Source organism: Anthonomus grandis, assembly GCF_022605725.1.
Source record: "Anthonomus grandis grandis chromosome 1 unlocalized genomic scaffold, icAntGran1.3 Chromosome32, whole genome shotgun sequence".
In the NCBI taxonomy this organism is placed as follows: Eukaryota; Metazoa; Arthropoda; class Insecta; order Coleoptera; family Curculionidae; genus Anthonomus; species Anthonomus grandis.
The window spans coordinates 262100-283852 of record NW_026088427.1 but is presented as its reverse complement, the minus strand read 5'-3'; the positions used below and the strand labels follow the sequence as shown (position 1 = coordinate 283852).

The 21753-nt window shown below is 34.2% G+C and overlaps 1 protein-coding gene across 5 annotated transcripts in view; it reads left to right on the top strand.

Annotated features, from left to right (window-relative positions):
* The window catches only part of LOC126749383 (UDP-N-acetylglucosamine--peptide N-acetylglucosaminyltransferase 110 kDa subunit-like), a 92628-nt gene that overhangs the window by 37190 nt on the left and 33685 nt on the right, over positions 1-21753 (top strand). For 3 of the 5 annotated variants that reach the window (XM_050459051.1, XM_050459052.1, XM_050459053.1), the window contains one exon: positions 16662-16857. In XM_050459051.1, coding sequence (XP_050315008.1) covers positions 16662-16857 — 196 coding nt within the window. Of the gene's footprint in view, positions 1-5909; positions 6048-8845; positions 9014-16661; positions 16858-21753 lie in introns of those variants that run through there. The other 2 variants (XM_050459055.1, XM_050459054.1) reach the window with 2 other exon arrangements.

Sequence of the window (21753 nt, the reverse complement as noted above, 5' to 3'; positions counted from 1 at the left end):
TAATTGTCATTGAATAATTGGAAATGCTTGATTCTTCCTTTCTTGAGAAATTTGCAATTCTGCAATCTTCTGAATAAGTCTGTCCTTTCTGACGACATCTCCAGTCAACATCCGCTTCATAATTAACGTAAATGATTTTTTTTTTGAACAAGGTAAAAGTGCATATGACATGGAGACATCGTCACTATTTTCTAAAAAAATAACTTTTATTCTTTTTAGATTATGATAGCTCCAAGAAAACAGCCATGGAGAGTTGATAATCCAGAAGTCTATTCAGAGAAAACAGTAAGAGATAATCAATGGATGTCAGATCCGAGAGCCCCAGTTCAGTTATACATTACATTCAAATGCTCTCTAACATTTCCAGAATAATATAACGAGGGATCCTATTAAAACGTAATATCCAATTTAAATTCCAATCGGTTTTGACCAATCACAAAGGGATTAATGTGCGCCCAAGTATGAAGAATACTAACTTCTTTTGTCTTTCTCATAGTTTCTGAGATCCCAACACATCATGAAAAAGGCCTCTCCTGTGTAATATCGATAGTCTATTGGGAGAAAAAATAAATTATGCGAGGCAAAGTGGCCCGAGAAGTAGGTTAGGCCAAGGGGGAATACGTGAAAAAAGAAAAGGGTCGCCTAACCCTTATCCTCTGATAAGATCTTATACAAGATTTATTACAATTAGGTTCTTATAGTGTAGACTTTGGGGGTAATGACCCACATTTTTTCCTCTGGAATAACTTAAATTTGGAATTATAGTATAAAGTCTTTTATTTGTCAATAAAATGCTTATCATTCCCATGGTTTTTGAACTGATTCTCATATATTACCAAGTGATTTGGATACTGGCTACATGAGACAAAGTGTCCTTTAAGGAAGGAAGGCCTTTATATTATGACCAGCATTTTAAAAAAGTCCAGGCAGAAGGAAAGCTTTGTTGTTCCCTATTTGATCCAGAAACACAACGGTCGTCTTGGGATGCAAGCGCTCTGTAGTGTTTAATTTCAATTTTTTTCGAAAACCGTCATCCTGTTGCCTTTCCAGATAATTTTGTATTCCAAAAACTGTGGAAAACCTTCTTGGGTGCTTCTGATCTGCTTAATTTATTTATTTTCTATTCGTGTCTTTGCCTCTCCTAGAACCAATAAGGGAAAACTTGCCAGGAAAACCGATTAGAGTTAGAAAATAGAACAGACAGTAAAAAGTCGTAAATACAAGTGACGAGTCTTAACGTTTAAAGTTTATGTTGAAATATTTTCGTATGGACCAAAGGAGTTTTTCAAATTATTCCTTAGAGAGTTCATTGCCCCTAATACCCTTAAATGGCTTGTAAGTAAGTGGTTTTATAAAGTTAAGCCCTGAAGTTATTTTTATAGAGTACTAGAAAGAATATTTCCTTGTTTTATTACAACTCTCCTTGTATCAATAATTTTTTAGTATAATGGTACTAAGACCCTGTAGAATTTTTTTACAAGTGCAACAGTCATTGAACAGGTGAAGATCAGAATGTTAATTTTTTAATGAGAAATTTGCTTTTAATCCGGATCGTTCAACTACTCATCTCCCTAACTTTAGAAAAAGAAATAGAGAATGAGTTACCCTCCTGATCTTTTAGATCTATTTATTTGTTAAAATGATAACACATTCCATAAACCTTGGGTATAACAACATAAAAACAAGACTACAAAAGAGGGTCTTTATTACAAAAGGAGACAATAAAAAAAACCTAGAAAGTCGTAGACTTTTATGGATATGAGAGACAAAAATTCCATTCAGGTTTTACACGAGAATAAACAAGTCTTTATGGACTGGAAGTGTTTTTTTCCCCTGGGAATAAAAGAACATTTTCTTGCTGTAGCCTAAGAATGGGGTTCGTTACACCAAGATAATTTTGCTCTCTTTATATGCAAATTAAATAATTATCCCAAGTTTTCAAAGAGACTCTCTAACATAAAATAATTAATTGCTTATTTTTCTGAAATGACCCAATTAAGGCTTTAAGAGCTCTGCCCTATTTTTTTTTTTTTGACTAATCATGAACCATGTCTTCTTTTAAATGGAACGTAATTAAGAATATTTTCTTACAGACTCTTTTTTTTCATTAGTTTTGTTCTTTAAATAATCGTATTAGGTTCCACTTCTTCTTAACGTTCCTTGGATGACCTTTTTGTTTCTGTGTATTCCATGTTACTTATTATGTAAGCTTTCTTTTCTTTCCAGTCCATTTTATCCCAAAAAGATTAGAACATAAGATGCATCTCTTCATCCAAGAACGACCTACAGAAATTTCGTGCATGCTAGAGATATACATGCACCTGTCTCCATGCCTTCTTCTAGATTTTATTGCCTACCTGTTCCAGTTTTCCACATCTCTCTTCCTCTTTCTGCGACTTACTCTTATTTTTTTATTTACTTTATCTTCATCTGAGTTCCTCATAGTGTCTGTTTTTTTCTTCATTGTTGGCAGTTTAATCTGAAGAAAAATCGGGATCTTTTCAATGATATAAACATTGTCGTTTTGATTGGAATCCTGAGAATTGCAGTTAAAATTCAGATTGCCTGTTTTGAATAAACAAGATTGCTCTAAATAGAAAGTACCTAAATTAGTACCTTTTTTTCTGTTAAATAAACCAAGGATTCTTAAAATTTTTGATTATATGTGGCGTACTATTTTTTTTTATTAAAAAATTACTCTAATGCCTATCTGATCTACGCCACTGGTTGAAACTAAAACATTTACTTTTTACATTTAAAGCATCTTTATTAGGTAGCTTTATTGAGAAAATTTGACACCGATATGTTAAACAGTCAAAAAACTAAAAATTAATTTATTAATTTTTTTAAAAACTTTAACCCCCTGTATTTTGCTTCTGAGGTATTTCCGACCCATAATGTCTTATATCAAAAGTTATATTTGAACGTCCCCTATCATCCCCCAAAAGCATGATCTTCTTATAAAAATCACCTTGATGTGGGGCCGAATTTGTTTCTTTGTCCTTGTGTAGGCGTATATGCTGTCAGATATTCTCTTTATTTGTTGCTGGTTGATGTGCTCTTTATAATTTATAGCGTTTATATTATTCCTATTTTGAAACTTAGTATAGTATAGATAATTAGGTTAGATGGAAGAACAGGCATTTAGATATCTGAATCTTCGTGCGCTGAATCTCGCCTTTAAACTATTTGTAATTGTATTTTTTTTCCTAAATAAAAGACTATTATTATTATTATTATTATTATTGATCCTTGCCTTGCGGCAATCACACTCCCGTTTTACGGGGAACATTCACTTATCGCAGATATCTAAGATATTAAAAGGATTAAGCTCTGAGTGTTCGGTCTTCTGTACCCATGAACTTTTTGACGACCCGTGCTGTCCCCAGTAGCACCGCTTTTTGCATGTTTTTGTAGTGGTGCTCACTTAGTCCCAGTTGTTTAAGGTTCTCTACAAGGGTTTTTGGTATAAGTCCAGTTGACGAGATTATTATCGGAATTGTTTGAACATGCTCCATCTCCCATTGCCGTCTGATTTGCCCTTCAAGATCTCGATACTTGATGATCTTTTCGTTGTATTTTCCTTGGAGGTTATTGTTATTAGGTATAGCAACGTCAATCAGCGTGGTTCTCCTTAGTCGCTTATCCATCAGGATAAGATCTGGTCTATTGTTGACAGTTCTTTGGTCGGTGAGAACAGTTCGGTCCCAGTACAATTTATACTCGCCATTTTCAAGAACTGGCTCTGGAGTATAATTGTAATATGGAACTTTGTCCGTCCTCAAGAGGTTCAGTTTAACTGCAAGTTCTTGGTGCAGTATTTTTCCCACGCAGTCATGACGTGCCTTATACTCAGTTTGGGCAAACGTTTGACATCCTCCCGTTATGTGTTGGATGGATTCTGTCACTTGGCATCCATATCGACATTTGTCAGTCTGCACTAAAGGATCCGAAATAATGCACTTCAAGTAGTTTCTAGTTGGAATAACTTGGTCTTGTATGGCCAACAGGAAACTTCCGTTTCGGGAAACAGTTGTCCTGAAGTTAACCAGTAGTTCGACGCGTTGGTGTCGACATGTCCCTGGCTAACCACGTTGACGTGTCTCCCGTGCAGTGGTTTTTGTACCCATGATCGATGTTTTTCTTCATCAGTGGCGTGGTGACTTTCGATTTCGCGATTCTTCAGTTTCAGAGGTGTAGAGTCATCAACATGAGGGTGGTGTTTTTGAGCCTTAGTCAATAATGTTCGTGCCTTCCGTTGCAAGTTCTGGATGTCCGTCTTGCTCCATCCCACAATTCCAAAGGAATATGTTAGTGCTGTACAGGCATACGTATTCAACGCCTTAAATAGATTCTTACTGTTGAGGCTCGTTTTCACTATGTGCTTTACTCTTGTTGTAAACTCAGCAGTGAGTTTATCTTTCATTGTTCGGTGATCTATTCGCGCTGCTTGCACCATTCCCAGGTATTTGTATGTATCACCCTCTTCCATGGCATCTATAGTTTGGTCATCCTGCATCTCGAAGGATCCCGGCTGCATCTTTCCTCGTACAATGTTGTTAATACGACACTTATCCAGCCCAAACCTCATTCCGATATCAGCAGAGAATTCCTCCACGATGTTCACCATCTGATCCAGTTAATTACTAGTGGCACCCATTAGCTTTAGATCGTCCATATAGAGCAAATGATTGACTCTTGCGATTTCCCTACTATTCTTCTTAATAGCAAGGCCGTAAGAGGTGGAATTGAGTCGAGATGATAGAGGATTCATGGCTAGACAGAACCAAAGTGGACTCAGAGAGTCGCCCTGGAATATACCCTTACGGATCGGTATTGTGTTTGTCTCAATACTCTCTCCAGTAGGTAGTTGTAGATGCATGGTTGTTATCCATATCGCCATTGTGCTCTCCAGTAGAGTCACAATGCGTTCATCTATTTTATATATCCTAAGGACATCAATAAGCCATTCATGTGGGATAGAATCGAAGGCCTTCTTGTAATCGACATAGGCGGTGTAGAGATATCTCTTATTACTATAGGCCTGGTTGCAAATTACGGAGTCGATGGTCAATTGCTCCTTACAACCCATGTCTCCCCTAGCACATCCCTTCTGTTGAACAGCAATAATGTTGTTGTCCTCGCAATGTTTTTATTATTATTATTATTATTATATAAGCTTCATGCATAATACCTTGCATAATAAATCCCTAGAACCTATTTTGAAGTACCAAAATGACAAATTTGACATTTTATTGCATGTTAGCTTACGAGGCTTTTATTTTTGTACACAAAAATAACGAAGAAATTACAGAGGACAAGCTTAATTCTTGAAAAAGAAATTATTTTTATTATCTTTAAACAATAACACTTTTAAAGATTTTGAGGTTTTGTCCTATAATTCTTCGTCTAAATTCACTTAACTGTCATTTTGATCCTAGATAATCCTGGACTAATTTAACCCTCAAAATCAATCCTTGTAAACAGGGCTGTACTAAATAAAAATATTCATTTATCATTTGATCCATGGACCTAATAGATCCGCATGTTGTAAACGTAGCTCATGTGGATAAAATGTCAAATGTCAGAACGGATTCAAATTGGTTAGGATCCATCAAAACGTAGCAAACCTGTTAAGTAACTTGAATATGCCAGCGATAATTTAATAAATATTTCAGTTTGTCCCAATTAAGCCCTCTCCCTTACTGATTATTAAATAATCGAATTAACCGAGTTTACGGAGCCCTCCACCTTAATATAGAGAGACATTACTGGGGTTTCAATGCGTAACCCTTAAAATCCGCAACCCCACCCCAAACCGGCCTGGCGAACAGCCGCGTCGTCAAACGCGATTCCGACGATTCTTCTCGCGGAACTTTCGGGCGTCGCGACGCTCTTTTCATCCTTTCGGTCCGCAGTCGGCGTCGGGCCAATGTCGGGAGCGTCCGCGGCGCCCAGCACCAGGTGACGGTTTCCACGCGGTGGGTCGTCGTCATGCCCACGCTCCAAGAAACGACGCTCGACGACGCTTCCTAGTCCAGGGAATAGTTAGTTTTTTTTTTTTTTTTCGTTGCAATTGGTGAGGTATAAGTCTGGTGTTTTTCTTTGAAGATCATTAGAGTATTGTTTTTTTTTTAAGTTTATAAGAGGTTATCTTGTAAGCTATTGACTTTATAGAAAAAAATGCAAAAGACCTTTTTTATAGAGAACTCATATTTCAGTCATGTTTTACTGTATAGTTAATAGTTTATGAGATATTAAGCGTCAAAGTTACATGTAGCTCTCGGTTATCATTTGTAGAGAATTAAATTCTTTACAAAAAAAGATCTCTTGCATTTTTTTCATAAAGTTAAGAGTCTGCAAAGAAAGTTGGAATATGGTACAGTAAATCTGTCGAAAAAAAGGCCGTTTTGACGAAAAGGTACCTACACACTTTTTTTTGCGGAAATCGTTAAAACAGCATACAAAAAGCTTAACTTGAAATTTGTGACCTCGACGCGTACCGGGTTTTTGAAAAAACTCAAAAGTTTTTTTTGGATTTCATTTATTTCAAGAATGGTAGGTTTTTGGAAAAATTTGTAAGAGCAAAAAATGTCGGAGACATCATTTTCATTTCATTATTTTCTACAACTCAAAAATAGATGGCGACAAAGTACAAAAAAGTACAAAAAAGCGTTTTTCACTTTTTTTGGGATAGAAAAAAATTATTTATCGCGGCATTGTCAATGAAAAAGTTGTTACAAAAACCTACAAAATTCATTTGAAAAATTTTCAAAAAATAGATTATGCACAACCGCTAATACATTGTCGAAAAATCTCGTACTCTTGGTTACTTCTTAATTACGCTGCGATTCTGCTCAATAATTGTAAGACAATTGTTGCATGTACATATGTATATGACCGACTAAGTTGATTTAATTTTATTAAGTTTTCCAACTTTGTTGCACTTACACTACCGCTCAAAAGTATTTCCTACATATGACTGTTTTAAAGTTATAACTAAAAATAATAAACCCATCAGTTATTCTTATGAAACGGTTTATTTATAACAAAATGAATATAAACAATACATTTTTCAATTAATTAAATTTAAAAAAATCAAATTTTGGATTCATCTACATGTCCGCCTCGATTTTTAATAACAGCTTCACTGAGTTTCGGTAGTCTTCTAATTAATTTGTCCAAAGTTTCCCGAGGTATCTTGTGCCACTCTTCTTGGATGGTCCTCCACAAATTTTCTTTTGATGTGGGGCATGATTTTCGCACTTGTCTATCCAGTTCATCCCACAGTAATTCGATAGGATTGAGGTCTGGTGATTGTGGGAGCCATACCATAACTTTCAGAAGATGTTGCCTTTGTAATTGACCTAAATATTGCTTGCACAATTTCGACGTGTGCTTGGGGTCATTGTCATGTTAAAAGATGAAGTTTCCTCAATTATTCGAGTACGAGAAGGAAGTACATTGTCACTTAAAATTGTTTTGTAACCCTCTTTTCGAAGAATTCCCTCTATTCTAATTAGAACGCCCACTGCAGATCCTCCAAAACAGCTCCACAGCATCATCGAACCACCACCGTGTTAAACCGAGGCCACCGTACAGTTCTCAGCGACATAACGGCGAACAAAAACTCGCCTCTTCGTTCCAAAAAGCTCGAATATTGACTCGTCACTCCAGAGAACTTTCTTCCAGTCATCAATGGTCCGTTCTTTGTGTGATTGGACCCACTCAAGGTCTTTTCTTCTTATTAACATCCTTCAGTAGCGGTTTTGATACAGCTAAACGTCCTTTAAGACCAGCATTATAAAGTCGCCGTTTTACTGTCGAAACACTGACTGCCTTTTTACGCTCCTTGTTGATTTTTGCTGTGATTTCAGGGGCGGTAAGGCGTCTATTGCGTTTGCTTGTAATTATAATATTTAAATCTTCCTTTGAACTTGTTGCCTTTGGCCTTCTCGACCGAGGTTTGTTGCTAATAGTCCCTTCTCTGGTGAATTTCCTAAGATTATAATCGACAGTCCGCCTTGGCATTCCCAAATCCGTCGAAATGGTTAGAAAAAAAATATTTAGACTTTCTTGAAAATCACTTTAGAAAATGTCACTTTAATGTAAGACGAAATATTCATTCGAAGCGTACTACTAACTACAGGGTAGACATTTTTTTTAAACCAAAACTTTTCAGTCCAGGTGGTCCGTATGATTGGCCACCCTGATCGCCAGACCTTAATCCTTTTGATTATTGCTTTTATGGTATATTCCACTAAAATAAATACAAGAGAAGCATTACTGGATCGGATCCAAATAAAAAAAAAACCTAAAACCAAATTGTGGCATTCTATAAAACCTGTTGACTATGTTTTGTTGAACATAATTTAAGGACTATTTATGTAAACTGTTTATTATTGCTTTAATAAAATCAGATGCGTGGTAATTGTTTTTTAAATCCCAATACCTCGAAAACCGTGGCTCATATCAATTTTTAACAGGTACAGCTTCTTGACGTAAAAATATTATTTAATTTACTTAAAAATGTAATACAGGGCCGTACCACAAAGTTGTAATCGCTCAAAATGGTAAAAAGACATGTAGGTGTCACCCCTTCCAAGTAACAGTGTGTGTGTACTAAGATATGTCACCAAAAAACCGCCGGATACCAATTTTAACTGCAATATTTACATTATCATAGATTTTACCAAAAAAAATAGAAGGATTAAATAAAAACTTTAACTCTTTGTATTTCGGGAGCGAACCGGAAGTATTGACATTTCCTCATGAATCACTCTGTATACAATACTCTAATGATTTAAAATAACCAGACTACGAGTACCTCATGAACTATCGAACTTTCTACTCCAAAGAGCTCTATTCCCTGGACTATCCTTAGATGAGATATTATGGACTATCAATGCGTGGTTGTTTACACGGTCATTTATATTCCGGAACCGGTACATGAGGACTGGGAACTTGCGCCCGGGTATGGGTGTGTGGGGTGGGTCAGGAAGTTTATTAAAAGGTGGGTTTTCTCTTTATTATAAATAATATAAAATAATTGACACTTTATTTATTAACGAAATACCCCGTACGAACTTTCCCGTCAGGGAAGTTAAAAACGAAAATCAAAGTTTTACAGTCGTTCAGATAAGTTCTTGCAATAATTTTCTTTCATTTGAGAATTAAATCTGATTTTGAACTTCCACAATAAAATTGAGGGAGGCATAGCAAATGCTTGAATTACATATGGAAAAGGGGGATGTTGATTTGATTTTTTTACAAACAAAACGTAAATGTTCAAAAATAATGAATAACTAGAAACAGACATTTTGTCACACCTTGAAACTTGATAAGTGTTACAAACAAGTTTTTTATCAATTTCACTTATGATTTTTTAAACTATTTAGGACTGCTGCATCCCCTGAGAAAACGAGTGTCTCTGAGATATATGGTGTATTTTATATTCTTTTCTCCATGCACCTAAATTATTTATTCTTTTACGAACATTTATAGTTTCAAAAAAATCAAATCTACACTTTCTATATGTAACTCTTCCCTATAGCTCTCCCTGTACTTTTTTCAACTTTCTTCTTTAGAAGTTTAAAATCAGATTTTATAATTTAATACGAAAGAAAATGTTTGCGGGCAGAACTTATCTGGGCGACTGTAAAAATTTGATTTTCGTTTTTGATTCCGTTGCTAACTTCTATGACGTAGGAACTTTGCGTTGCTTTTTCTTAAACTGATCGCATGTATAAATATTCGCATTATTTTTTTAGTCATTATTTTTTCGCATAATTATTTTGGACTGTGAGAATAAATTCTGCTTATTGGATATTTGAAATTGTCACAGGGAGTGTCCTGATTGCACAACTTTCTGACTTTTGTTGGCTCATAATAAACGTACCTGTACACCGATCTTTTCCAAAAACTATACAGCTTTCAAGCCTCCATTGAACTTTTAGTCCTGAATATTTCAACTCTTTTGAATGTTTTAAATTTGAGTTATAGCGTCCCAATGTACAGATTCTTGCCTTGTAGAGACTACTGAAGTATCAAAACTTAAGCAAAATTGGTTAAGAATTCTTGGAAAGCTTGGACTAAAGGTTTGTTCTCACTGCAAATTTCTTACAAGTTTGAAACTAATTCCAAACCATTCTTGATGAGCATGCGTAAAATATTACAACTTCTGATCGATCAATCATCAAATACGGGTTGATTGGAAAAGAAAAATAACCTCACTTTTTTATGCCAGTGGGAAATGGGAAAATAAATCAAACATAAACAAAAAAAATTATACTACAACCTTGAAATAGCTGTATGTTATTAATGGAGTTTAAGGTTGTGTGATTATTTGCTACTTCAAGACTTACCCTAAAATAGTCGAGAAATTCTATTCTAGTAAAGTGGGACACAGTTTCATCAAAAGAGTTTTGTTTTTTGGGCTTTATCCGTTCTTCAATTAAATTTTCTTTAAAAGTCTGTGTCGGAATCAACAAAATTCTGATCAGATCCTTCCGACGATTCAAAATCACTATTTTCTTGTTTATTTTTAGACTAATCCAACAATTTAAAATACAATTTTCAAAACGAATATCAAAGTATACAAAACGACAAAATACAAACAACAATTTAGAGGTTATGTTCATATGCCGAAGATCGGCGTTGACTGGCTACACGAATTCTCGTGACACTTTGCTTGAAATAAATCCGAAAACAAGTCTGACTATCAGATGACGATCAGAAATTTGTGTAAGAACATCAAACTTTTGATTTGAAACCGATCAGAAGTTCCTGTGCGAACGCATTTTACTCTATTGCGCATGTTTATTTGTCGAAAACTTGTTTCTTACTGCTGTGAGAACAAACCTTAAGTAAGAACATGCAAAGACTGGAAATTGCACAACTTTCTGACTTTTGTTGGGTCATATAACCCTCCCGGTACACCGATCTTCTCCAAAAACTATACAGCTCTCAAGCCTCCTTTAAACTTTTAGTCGTCAAAATTTCATTTTTTTTAAAGCTTTTGAATTTGAGTTATGACGTCCCAAAAGGATTTGGAATTTTTATTCATGTTTTAATCAGTGTACAGATTCTTATCTTGCAAAGACTTCTGAAGTATCAAAAACTCGCAGATCATGTTGGGTTACAAATCCGAAATCCTGGACCAAGAACAGTCATGGATGCATTCAAATTGTGCCCCTGAATGTACACAACTTAATGATTACTGATATACAAAAAAATGGAAATTTCCGGGAATCGTAGAATTTTTTTTTTAATATCTTAAAATATTCAAGACATTTTCCCAAAAAAGTCACTTTTTCACGCTCGATTTATTGTTCTTGCTATTAATATTACGGTTCTCCAGACCTAAACTAGGCCAATATTATGCACATAAATCCAAAATAAATTCTCATACACGTAAACGCCCGAATTTTTGGGTTACAGCTGTATAAACTGCCTTACTGAAAATCGCATATCCTGAATACCCGAGTTGTGAAATTGTATCCAGACTGGCTTGGCATACGTTTTATAAATGAAACTTTTCCAGGTTTTTTTTTTTTGAAATACAGCGTTTACGTCATGTGTCAAATATTTGTTTGAATTTCCTTTGAGAGTGGGTTTAACTTTTGTTTGCCTTTAATCTTCGAAACGGCTTTTCATGCGATAAAAGAAAATTTATAACCCGTACCTGCCAAAATTTAAATTATGTTACACGCACTCAATTGACGACGCGACTAGACTGCTTAAAACTGGCAATTTTTCAAAGTAATAAGCATATTAATTATTTTAAATTACTTCCACATGCCAATTTTTTTTTTTAACTTAGTGAACGACTTCTTTTACGAGTTTGCCAATATTGCGATAGTTTTAATGATGTAAGAAAATATTTTCGGATTGCCAATAAAACCCTCAAGGTCTCCTGATAAGTGTGTGTGTGTGTGCTTAAAGTTTTTGGCGAGTCGTAGATAAAATTAATTTGGTTTTTAACGATTTAGGTAAAATCTGGATTGGGTTTATTAAAGACGATAACGAGTTTATTTTCGAGCAGTTTGTTTATTTTGTTATTCAAATAAACAGTGGAATTCCTAAAATATCCTAAAGCAAAGGAAATTTAGGTTAAAGGAGGATATTTTAGGAGAAACCCACGGTTACGGACAGGGTTCATGACACTGTCTGTTAAGGGAATTCAGTATTACGGAATACTATATCACTTGCCACTAGATTACCTGAAATTTAAAAATTTATACAAGTTGAGTACAAAAGTATATGACAACTCTTTGACAAGTTAATGGCATAAAATTATTTAACCCACACTGCTATAAAGTGTTTATTCTAACTTAAGAGTTGTTTTGTTTAAAAAAAATGAAGATTAAATTTAAAGTTATATAGTATTAGAGTACCTGTACGTACATAACTAGATGAATTAACCATATCCTGAATTATTGTCCTGTCCCAGACCTTAATGGTAGATTGCTTTTGTTTAATCTAGATTTCCAGGTTATGAGAAATATAGATATGTCTACCTCAATTCGTTTCCTTGTTGAAACTAAAACATGAATATGAAATGCTTTACAGTATTGTTGCACTGACCCTAACTCACTGCTAGTAACAAAAATGCCTGCACCATAGATGAAAGATTTATAAGATAGGCAACTGCTTGCTCCAGCAGAGTTGTTACGTCTGCCGCGCCATCTCGCGGCCTTAGTAATAATCTCCACCAATAAAACCGCGGGAAATTTAAATGTTGAATACCGTTTTATAAAGGAGCCCTGATTCTAAATCAGATTTCGATCTATTGAAACGTTTAATGATAGCATTGAGATAATTTCGACTTCGAATCAGGGCTGTGGTTTTTTATTTCAAAATTCTTCTCCAAAATTCTGTATAGGCTTGGGCTAAAATGAATAAAGGAAAGAAATAAGAAATATTTTTTAAATTTCAAAATACGCTAAAAATAAGTATATAATAAGTTAACAAACTGATTGATCAAAAAATGCTTGATAACTTTGCTGAAGTGCAATTTTTTTTCTCAATGATGTGAATTTAGCATGCGATGTTGATGGCAACTCATTTAAACTGTTTATTTCTTGTCAGTCTCTGCTATACTCCTCTTCAAGATTTCCAAGTTTAATGAGAGCTTCTGTCAACTTCAAAGAAATAATTAAAAGTACTTACATATCTAATAAACTCAATGGAATATCTGAAGTTCTACATTAAGACACGAGAGCTCCAATATACAAAGAGCATTGACAAAAATGCTTAAAATTCAAAGAAAATTAGAAGAAGTTACTTGTCATATTTATTTTATAGAACAAAATTAATGTTAATTTTCTAAAAACACAACAATGTATGAATCTACCTTTTAATTGATTTTGGGTCAAAGGCCAATTATTTTCCTAATTTTTCTGTATAAAAACTAATCACAGAACAATCCCATGCGATCAAAAAACCAACATTTATATTAGAAAATATGGAAATTAGACCCAATGTGGAAATTTGTCAGAAAACAGTCAATTTTTTTTATCATATAAAAACGTCCGTACTAAGGTAGTTCTTATAATACGTTATTTTTTTCCTAATCTATGCGAATGTCTCCTTTCTTCCCTCTCACTTTCCTCGCCTTATATGTTCAAGTTGACCTATAATTCCTTTGCAATTAGAACCAAAAAAAATCTTCCAGTTATAATACATTTAAGAATTATTCTCAATTAAATTACAACAAAAAAAAAAAAAAACGATCTTGCCCACCCGAACTCTGCAGCTTCATTACACCCCATTATCAAGGGAATCAAAAAAAAAAAAAAAAATACCACCATCTAGTTAAACCTAATAGCCACATTAAGGTAATGAAACTTACCTGGTCGTGCGTGTGGCCCAGGTATAATTACATTAAAAACTTATTAAACTTCATTATGAATGTTTAAAATACAACTTGCATGCATAGAAATTATTCGATTTATTTAGTCTAGTCTAGTCTAGAGGAAATATGCAGATCTAAAGCATATCGACATCTGGGGTTAAATCAATTTAAATTTGAGGCCATTGGAGACACGAAAATTGGTATAATACAGATATTTTAAAGAAGCAATGGAGCTATCGGGGTTTTTATTTCTATTGTTTGAGTTATTCTTAGGATTCTGGAATAATAACTTGATTTTCTCAACTTGTTTCTCCTTATGGAGTTAATATAGAAGGAAAATTCTCTGCGCTGTTGGTTGCTCTATTTACAGATGAAATGCTGACGAGTACTGATCAAAGGATCATGTGATTTTTCAATTTGGCTTAATTAATGGAATATATCGATTTTAAAATATATTATAGCAACTCGTTAATTCATGTCTAAATTTCGTAATTGAATCTCTTGGCCAGGCACCTCTAGTTTTCTCGATTATTTATTAACGAAGGTTTTAATATTTTAAATCACAGCCAATATACCGTAGATCTGACATTTTCCAACTCTTAGAGAGAAGTTCCGTCCCCCATATGTACAGTATACAGGTCGGGTAATCAATGATTAACACGAGAAAGGAAAAATATAGCAGTGCAACACTTGCGCAACAGTAACTTTTCAGCTTCCTGGAATAAATCATAGATGACTTACTTGAACAACTTGGCATAATTCTTAAATAACTATAATTACCTCGAGAGCACCATTAAAATTATGTTCTTTTCTAAATATAGTAACTTATACGTACCACTGTTTTTAATGATTTTCGTCCATCTTATCTGTTTCTTTTATTTGCCTTATTTCTAAGAATGTCAGTATCAATAAAACTATAACATTAAAACATGATTATCTGCATAGTTAAATCGTTTGCGTAAGTCTGTACGCTATGCGCAGAATCCCAACATAACGCAGACATAAGGTTCATATACAGTATACAGGTTGGGGTATGCGTCTAAAATAGCAAAATATTCTTGGTTAACGTGTGATGATCGTCTGTAACGCAATTTTAGTTTTAAGTCACTTTTCGAAAAAGTATGCAGGATAATCGGGGAAATGTTAACCTTATTATCAGTAGCATTACAATTACACATAACAGTTTCTGTTACAAATATACACATATTTACATACAAACATTTCCATTAGACAATAAAATTCATGGATCGTAAAAGTGGCTCATATTTTATGATGCTTTTTGAAATAATGTCATAAAATTGATCTAACTGGCTTATTGCTTGATGATGACGCAAATTTCGTCATACTTTCTTACTATAATCATAAATTGAATTAAAAAAACACATTTTGTAATAGATTTTATAGTTTATTCTAACTTTGCAACCTTGAACCCTAAGGAGTAGGTTTTAAATATCAATATCCTGTAAACGAAATTGAAAATAACTACGTGTCTCATTTTGCCTTTAAATAGAAGGAAGGAAAGCTATAGGTGTCCGATTTTCAACATAAAAACCTCACTGTTGTCTCATCCCATATTATTTATAATGCTTACTCTATATTTCTATGTTCGTTCATGTCTTCTAACCATATCTTTTTAAGCAAATTGTAAACTGCTTAATCGATCATGTAAAATATCTGATTTGCAGGTACTCCAGTGAATTAACTCCAAATATTTAAAAAATTGGTTTAATTTCTCTGTAAATACCTTTTTAACCTATGGCTTGATCTTCCAGATACATTTCTAGAAGTAACTCCAATATTCAAAATATTGCGTTGGATTTTCTCAGTATCCCATCAAACTAATGTTGCAGAGAGTCGATCTTGACAACTTGGAATCCAAGTTTCTTGATGAATGTAAATGATTTTTTTTGAAAATACCTATGTAACCCAAACTTTTATCTTCCAGTAGACTCATGAATGGAAAATCTATTTCTTGACAAGAAAATTTGATATTCCATCACACTAAGGTTGCAGAGGGGTGTTCTCAACAGCTTGCAATATTAGTGAATCAAATATTCATTATAGTGACAATCTAGTAAACTTTTAATTCCTACAAGCTTCCACTAAAAATTCACCTGGAAGAATATTGATCCTGAGTATCAGTTGCATCACAACCATCTTTTGATTTCTTTTGTTCGAGAAGCAGTAGTATTGTTAAGTTCCATTACAAAAAAACCGTTATTCTTCTCATTTGCAAACTCTCACAAGCTGATACCAGAATATGATAGTGAACAAACAAAGTAACATCTATTAATCAAAAAAATTAATTTAATTTAACTACTAATTAAACTCGAAAACTTTTGGAGAATCGTTAGTAAAGTGGAAAATTAACTATGTAGCTAATCGTTGCTCTGATTTACGACCCGATTTAAGTACGTACAAATCGAATTAACCGGATTAAATTTGTTAAGCTCATATTCCCAGAGAGCTAAAAATAAAGTCGATGACAAAACTTTTCCGTTCCGGATATTATAACTGTATCCTTTAATATTCTCGCGTTGACGTCATGCGTCCCAAGAATATAGAACATGTTGACTAGTAGACATATGATAAACAATTTTTTATTATGCTGTTTTCAATTTGTAATTTTCATTTGAAGGGCTTTAGCGATAAAGGAAACATTGTATTATGCATGCAGGTCTGGATTTGAGAGCAGCAGGAATTTCTTGATTATTTGCAAGTCAAATGAACCAAAGTTATCACTAGTTTATTAGAATGAATGTTTTAATTAAATACACATGATACGATTTTTTTCTTTTTAATTTAGGGCGGTAGCGGCTTATCTTAGGGCCCTCAACCTATCCCCGAATAATGCGGTGGTACACGGAAACTTGGCATGCGTCTACTACGAGCAAGGACTCATCGATCTGGCCATCGACACATACAAGAGAGCCATTGAATTGCAGCCAAATTTCCCGGATGCCTATTGTAATTTGGCCAATGCCCTTAAGGAGAAAGGACAGGTAAAAGAATTTCATTAATTCGTTCGGTATGTGGTCAATCAAGGACCGTTAATATACAGTATTGGACAAATCACTTAATAGCCAAGGAAGGTACACATTTGAAAATTAATGACAAGTTGGATGCCTTGAAAAAGCCTACAGGAAGTGAAAGATGCTACAAATTTTCTGTCATAAGCACTTGTTTGTTAGAAAATAATACAATATCCCTTGAAAATTCCCAATGGTGGTACCTACTTATTTTGTTAGAGATTGAATGCTAAGCGAATAACAAAAATAATGGATATCTCATCTGGTATCCGGAATGACCCATTATCAGTTAAGTGTGTAGATTCAACGTTTTCTTGCCTCAAAACCCTATGCTCGTAAGTCACTTGGGTCCAAAGATATCTGGTTTGGAGTTTCGGGTCGACCCCCCGAGGCTTTACTACTGTTGATCCAATCTAAATGATTATAACGCGAATAACAAAAAAAAAAGAGAAAGGTCTTAACCACCCTGAAGGTACAATTGGGAGCCTTCCAAAAAGAATTCCTTCCTTCTCTATTTTGTCATTTTCTGTTTTATAAATCTTTACTTTCTCAACATATAAATGCAATATAATGTAACACAAGAGTACAGTTGTATTAGAACCACTCCTGATTAATGTGTAGAAAACCTGGGAAGTACCAACAACCTTCCCATTACAGCGAATAAAAAACATGGTGGATATCTATCTCAGTTGGTATCGTGCTAAGGAGGTTCATGATTAGTCGGCCTTATAGATTCAACGTTTTTCTTTCCTCGCAAATTTATTTTATGGTCGTAAGTCACTTGGGTCCAAAATCTAGTCGAGTTTGGACTTTCGATCAAATGATGTCGATTCTTTGAGGTCCTTACTTTAGTCATGCTTTACACACCTATCTGTAGAGCATGTAAGGTCACTTATCTGTAGAACCTTAATAGATATACACTCTGGCTGAATGTACTCACTCTACAAAGAATTTTTGTGCATTGGCAAAGACTGTTTTGATTAGCAATGTTTCAATGGATCATTTGTCTAAGTTCATATCTGGTACTCCTGGTAGTAATTAAATTGCCTGGAAGAATGTTCTTATTTCTTCCAGGCAGTTGGGTGTAATCCGCCCGCTATAATCAACTCAATCGCCTGTTAGATATTAATCAGTATATATCGGTAGAAGTTCTTGGGATGTTGATCTTTTTGGTTCTGGAGCTTTGAGGATTAAAGAGCTGCAATTGCTGACCCGAAGACTGTCCTGATCTTTGGCCATCATTTGTGCCTAAATTAATACTATGGCTAAGTTGAATGAATATGATTAAGTTGAATTCAATTGCTTTGAAGAATGTTTTTGTTTTTTCCAGGTACTTGATTGATATACATAGAGCATCAAATATAAAATCCTCATCCATTTTTTCTCCAAGAGACCACACAACTATTTTGTTTATTATTGTTGTTCGTTTTACAGTGTACGTGTAGGTCCTAAGGAAATTTTATTTTATTTTGCAAATGGTTGTATATTAAACACCCCTTTTAATTGTTTGTAGGGCTGATGATGCCCTGCTTATAAAATTTGCTTATGAGCCCGTGACATTGTTTTTTGTTTGTTTGTTTACATAGAGCATCCAAGTTCAATGAAATCAATTGCCTGGAATAATGTTTTTATTATTAAACGGAATAAATAGCATCTGAATGCATCACCGAAAAAAACGCTTTATTTTCCGCTAAGAAAGCATTCTAAACATGCTGAAGAATAGTCTGATCAGGAAGCAGGAGAAGCAAATAGGAGGAAGCTTTAAAGAGGGCGATTAAGGAACAATTTTTAAAATATGTGGTGACACCCCGATGAAGAACTTCCAAAAATCAGGTACATACAGCCTGCAAACAATATAACAAAGAATCCAGTCAATATGGTCTGCAGCTGCTACTGCCCTTTTTTGCTAAATAATACCAGCAGCCATGCCTTGAGGTTCTCTCCGTTCCTCAGGATAATCCCGATACTAATGTCTGAAACCTACAGGATTTGTACAGTTCCCACAGTTCTTCAGTTCTTAAACAATCAAATTTTAATCTTGAAAGTGACCAGTTCGATGTTCACACAGAAGGCGACCACCAGTTTATGGATGGTGATCGATCAAAAGAAGTACCACACCTTTTGAACAGTTGTGATCGTCGATTTGGAATGGATTCAGTTTTTCGCATGGATAAAAAACGATTAAGGACCTTTTGGTCCATGATTAAGTGCACCATCTCCTCTTCCAGATAAACGAAGAATAACTTGAGACAGAACATGAGTTCTGACAGGGGTTAAAGAGCTATCGTATCTCAGGTTGAAGATGGTGAAGAGAAACATTTCGTTCAAGCTAGATTAGAGCTCGTTATTTAGAATTCGAATGTTATAGAGTTAATGGAGTTCCTAACACTGAAAATGACTCCTTAAAACCGACAGTTCGTTACAATTCGGACCAGACTGGATTTTAACAAAGCAAAATCTCATTTGCGAAAAAAAATATTTGACATAATTTACATAACGAATGCATATCACACTAAATGGATTTTTGTGTTCAGCAAGAGAACTCAATTTATTTCTGCCGCACCGCGTGTGAATATTAAATAGTGCGAATATAATTTATTATGAAGGTGAAAGAAAATGTGTCCTCGTAAGTGCATTTGAGCTGAATATTCATTATTTAGTTTAATGAAATCGTTTGGGATACTGAAAAAAATGGGTGTATAACTACAAGTATACAATTAAATAGATTATTCCGGTTTTAATCGGGACGTATCAATTTCCTAAAACAATTACGGTTCCTCTGTTCAATCGAAATTGTAAAATTGAAACTGCATAGCATACCGATTGCGTTTCGGACGAAACACGATAATAAAAACGAAAAATTTGCAATTTATTACGTTCGGAGCAATATTTTGGATTTTCAAATATGTACTAATTTCACCAACTCTCCTGGAAACGCATAAATTCACTTACCACATTGGCTCTCGTTTCCTGAAAAGCGTGTGTGGGGGAGCAAACATAGGCATTTCCGTTGTTTTGGATATGGGTCCAAACATCCATTAGCAAATCTATTTTTAATGGTCCCCGTTTCGTTTTCATTCAACAGTCAAGGTTTCGAGGTGTTGCCATTCCTTCACGCAATATATCCACTTTTATGTTAATACCTTTTTTTATTTAGCTTATTATGTGTTCCATACAGTAGTGGAGAACAGTATGAAAACTTCTTTTAAATACCTGGAATAAAATGGAAAACGTCTTCAGAATTTCAAACAATATTTCCAATCCTTGGAAGAGGAAAATTACGTAAAATGCCTGAAAGACATCGAAAAATACATACTCCAAAAGCTTTTGTAAAACATAGAATAGTGGCAACATGTAAGAAAACTTTCGTTAGTCTATTGGTTGACTTGTTCCAAATGCCTGGAATAAAATAGAAAATTACTTTAAACATTTAAAAAAATGTGGAACAATATTGTCAATCTCTAGAAGGCCAAAGCCTGAAAAAAGTCGAAAATTACTCTAATTAATAATATAAAAAATTAATTCCTATTCATAAAAGACATGGACTCATTAAAATCCATTACTTGAGTGCCTATATTAAATATTGCTGGTGATTATGATGTCATTCATTAGAAATCCCTAAGGCTTTTTGTACATTAAAATCAATACATGTAGTAGAAGATAAAATAGTAGACTGCTGACTTAGAAAATCCTTCTCTTTTGAGGATCTTATTGATTTCTAATGCTTAGATCTTAGAATGTTAAAGAACAACAATAACCACTCTGTGACAAATATAATAAATATTAGGTGAGCACTTCATAGACAGAGAATTTGTGGTTTGCTTCAACCTTTGATTGAAAAACTACAGGGAGAGGCATTTGAATTTTTATTATAGGAAGATGTATCATATTTCTCCTAAGAATATATTTCTTGTGGAGAGAATCAAGTGTTTGGTGGAATTCCTTGATTGTTAGTACTACAACAAAAGAGACAATTGAAATTGATAAAGGGGTACTAGGAGTTGATTACAGGAGTCTACAGAGAATCTTTTGAATCTTTAATACTTTACTAAACAAATATAATAGGAGATGCGGTATTTGATATTTACAGGAACGCCTGGACTATGTAGAATCTTAAGTTTCTTAATTTTCGCTGCTTAGAGTAATGTGCATAGTAATATATGTCATTCTCTGTTGCAATTCAAGAAACCATTAAAATTATCTTGTTTTCTAATGAAAATGAAGGGAGGTATAGTCTGCGTTGACATAAAACAGCCTTCACAATATAGCTTACAACGAGAAATTGGCCAAAATGATAATAGCTGGTGATTCTTCAACCTAATAAAAATTCCTTGGTAGTTTCTAATTTGAGTCTTAGAGTCAAATGTATTGTGATTCATGGAGTGTGATTAACATTTTCCGTTATCATTGAAGAAAAAGCTAATATCTTGATTAAACTGAGGTGCTTTGTAAGATTCCCTCAAGGTTTCTTCTATTATGATTGAAATAATCATTTAAATCGATATAGAAGTTTTTTTTAATTCAAGCATTAGACATCGTCTAAGCAAACTTGCTGAAGTACTGTAAGGAAGACGGTGCCAAGCCTTTCTCTTTCATGACAAACAATTATATAAAGAAAAATCCATAGGAGTCAAATCTGGAGAATGGGAGGGAGGCCATTTATAGGGGGTTTCATTTACCTATTTACCTAGGCATTTCTACTCTAGGCCTATATGTGCAAAAAAAAATGTATATTTTTTAAAAAATTATTCGACATGTAGTTCCTTAAGACACCATTGGGCCTAATAATCTCTTCCTACTAGAAAAATTCAAAAAAGTTCCAAATCGTCTACAATAAATATCCTAAAGTTTTTTTTTATATCAAATTGG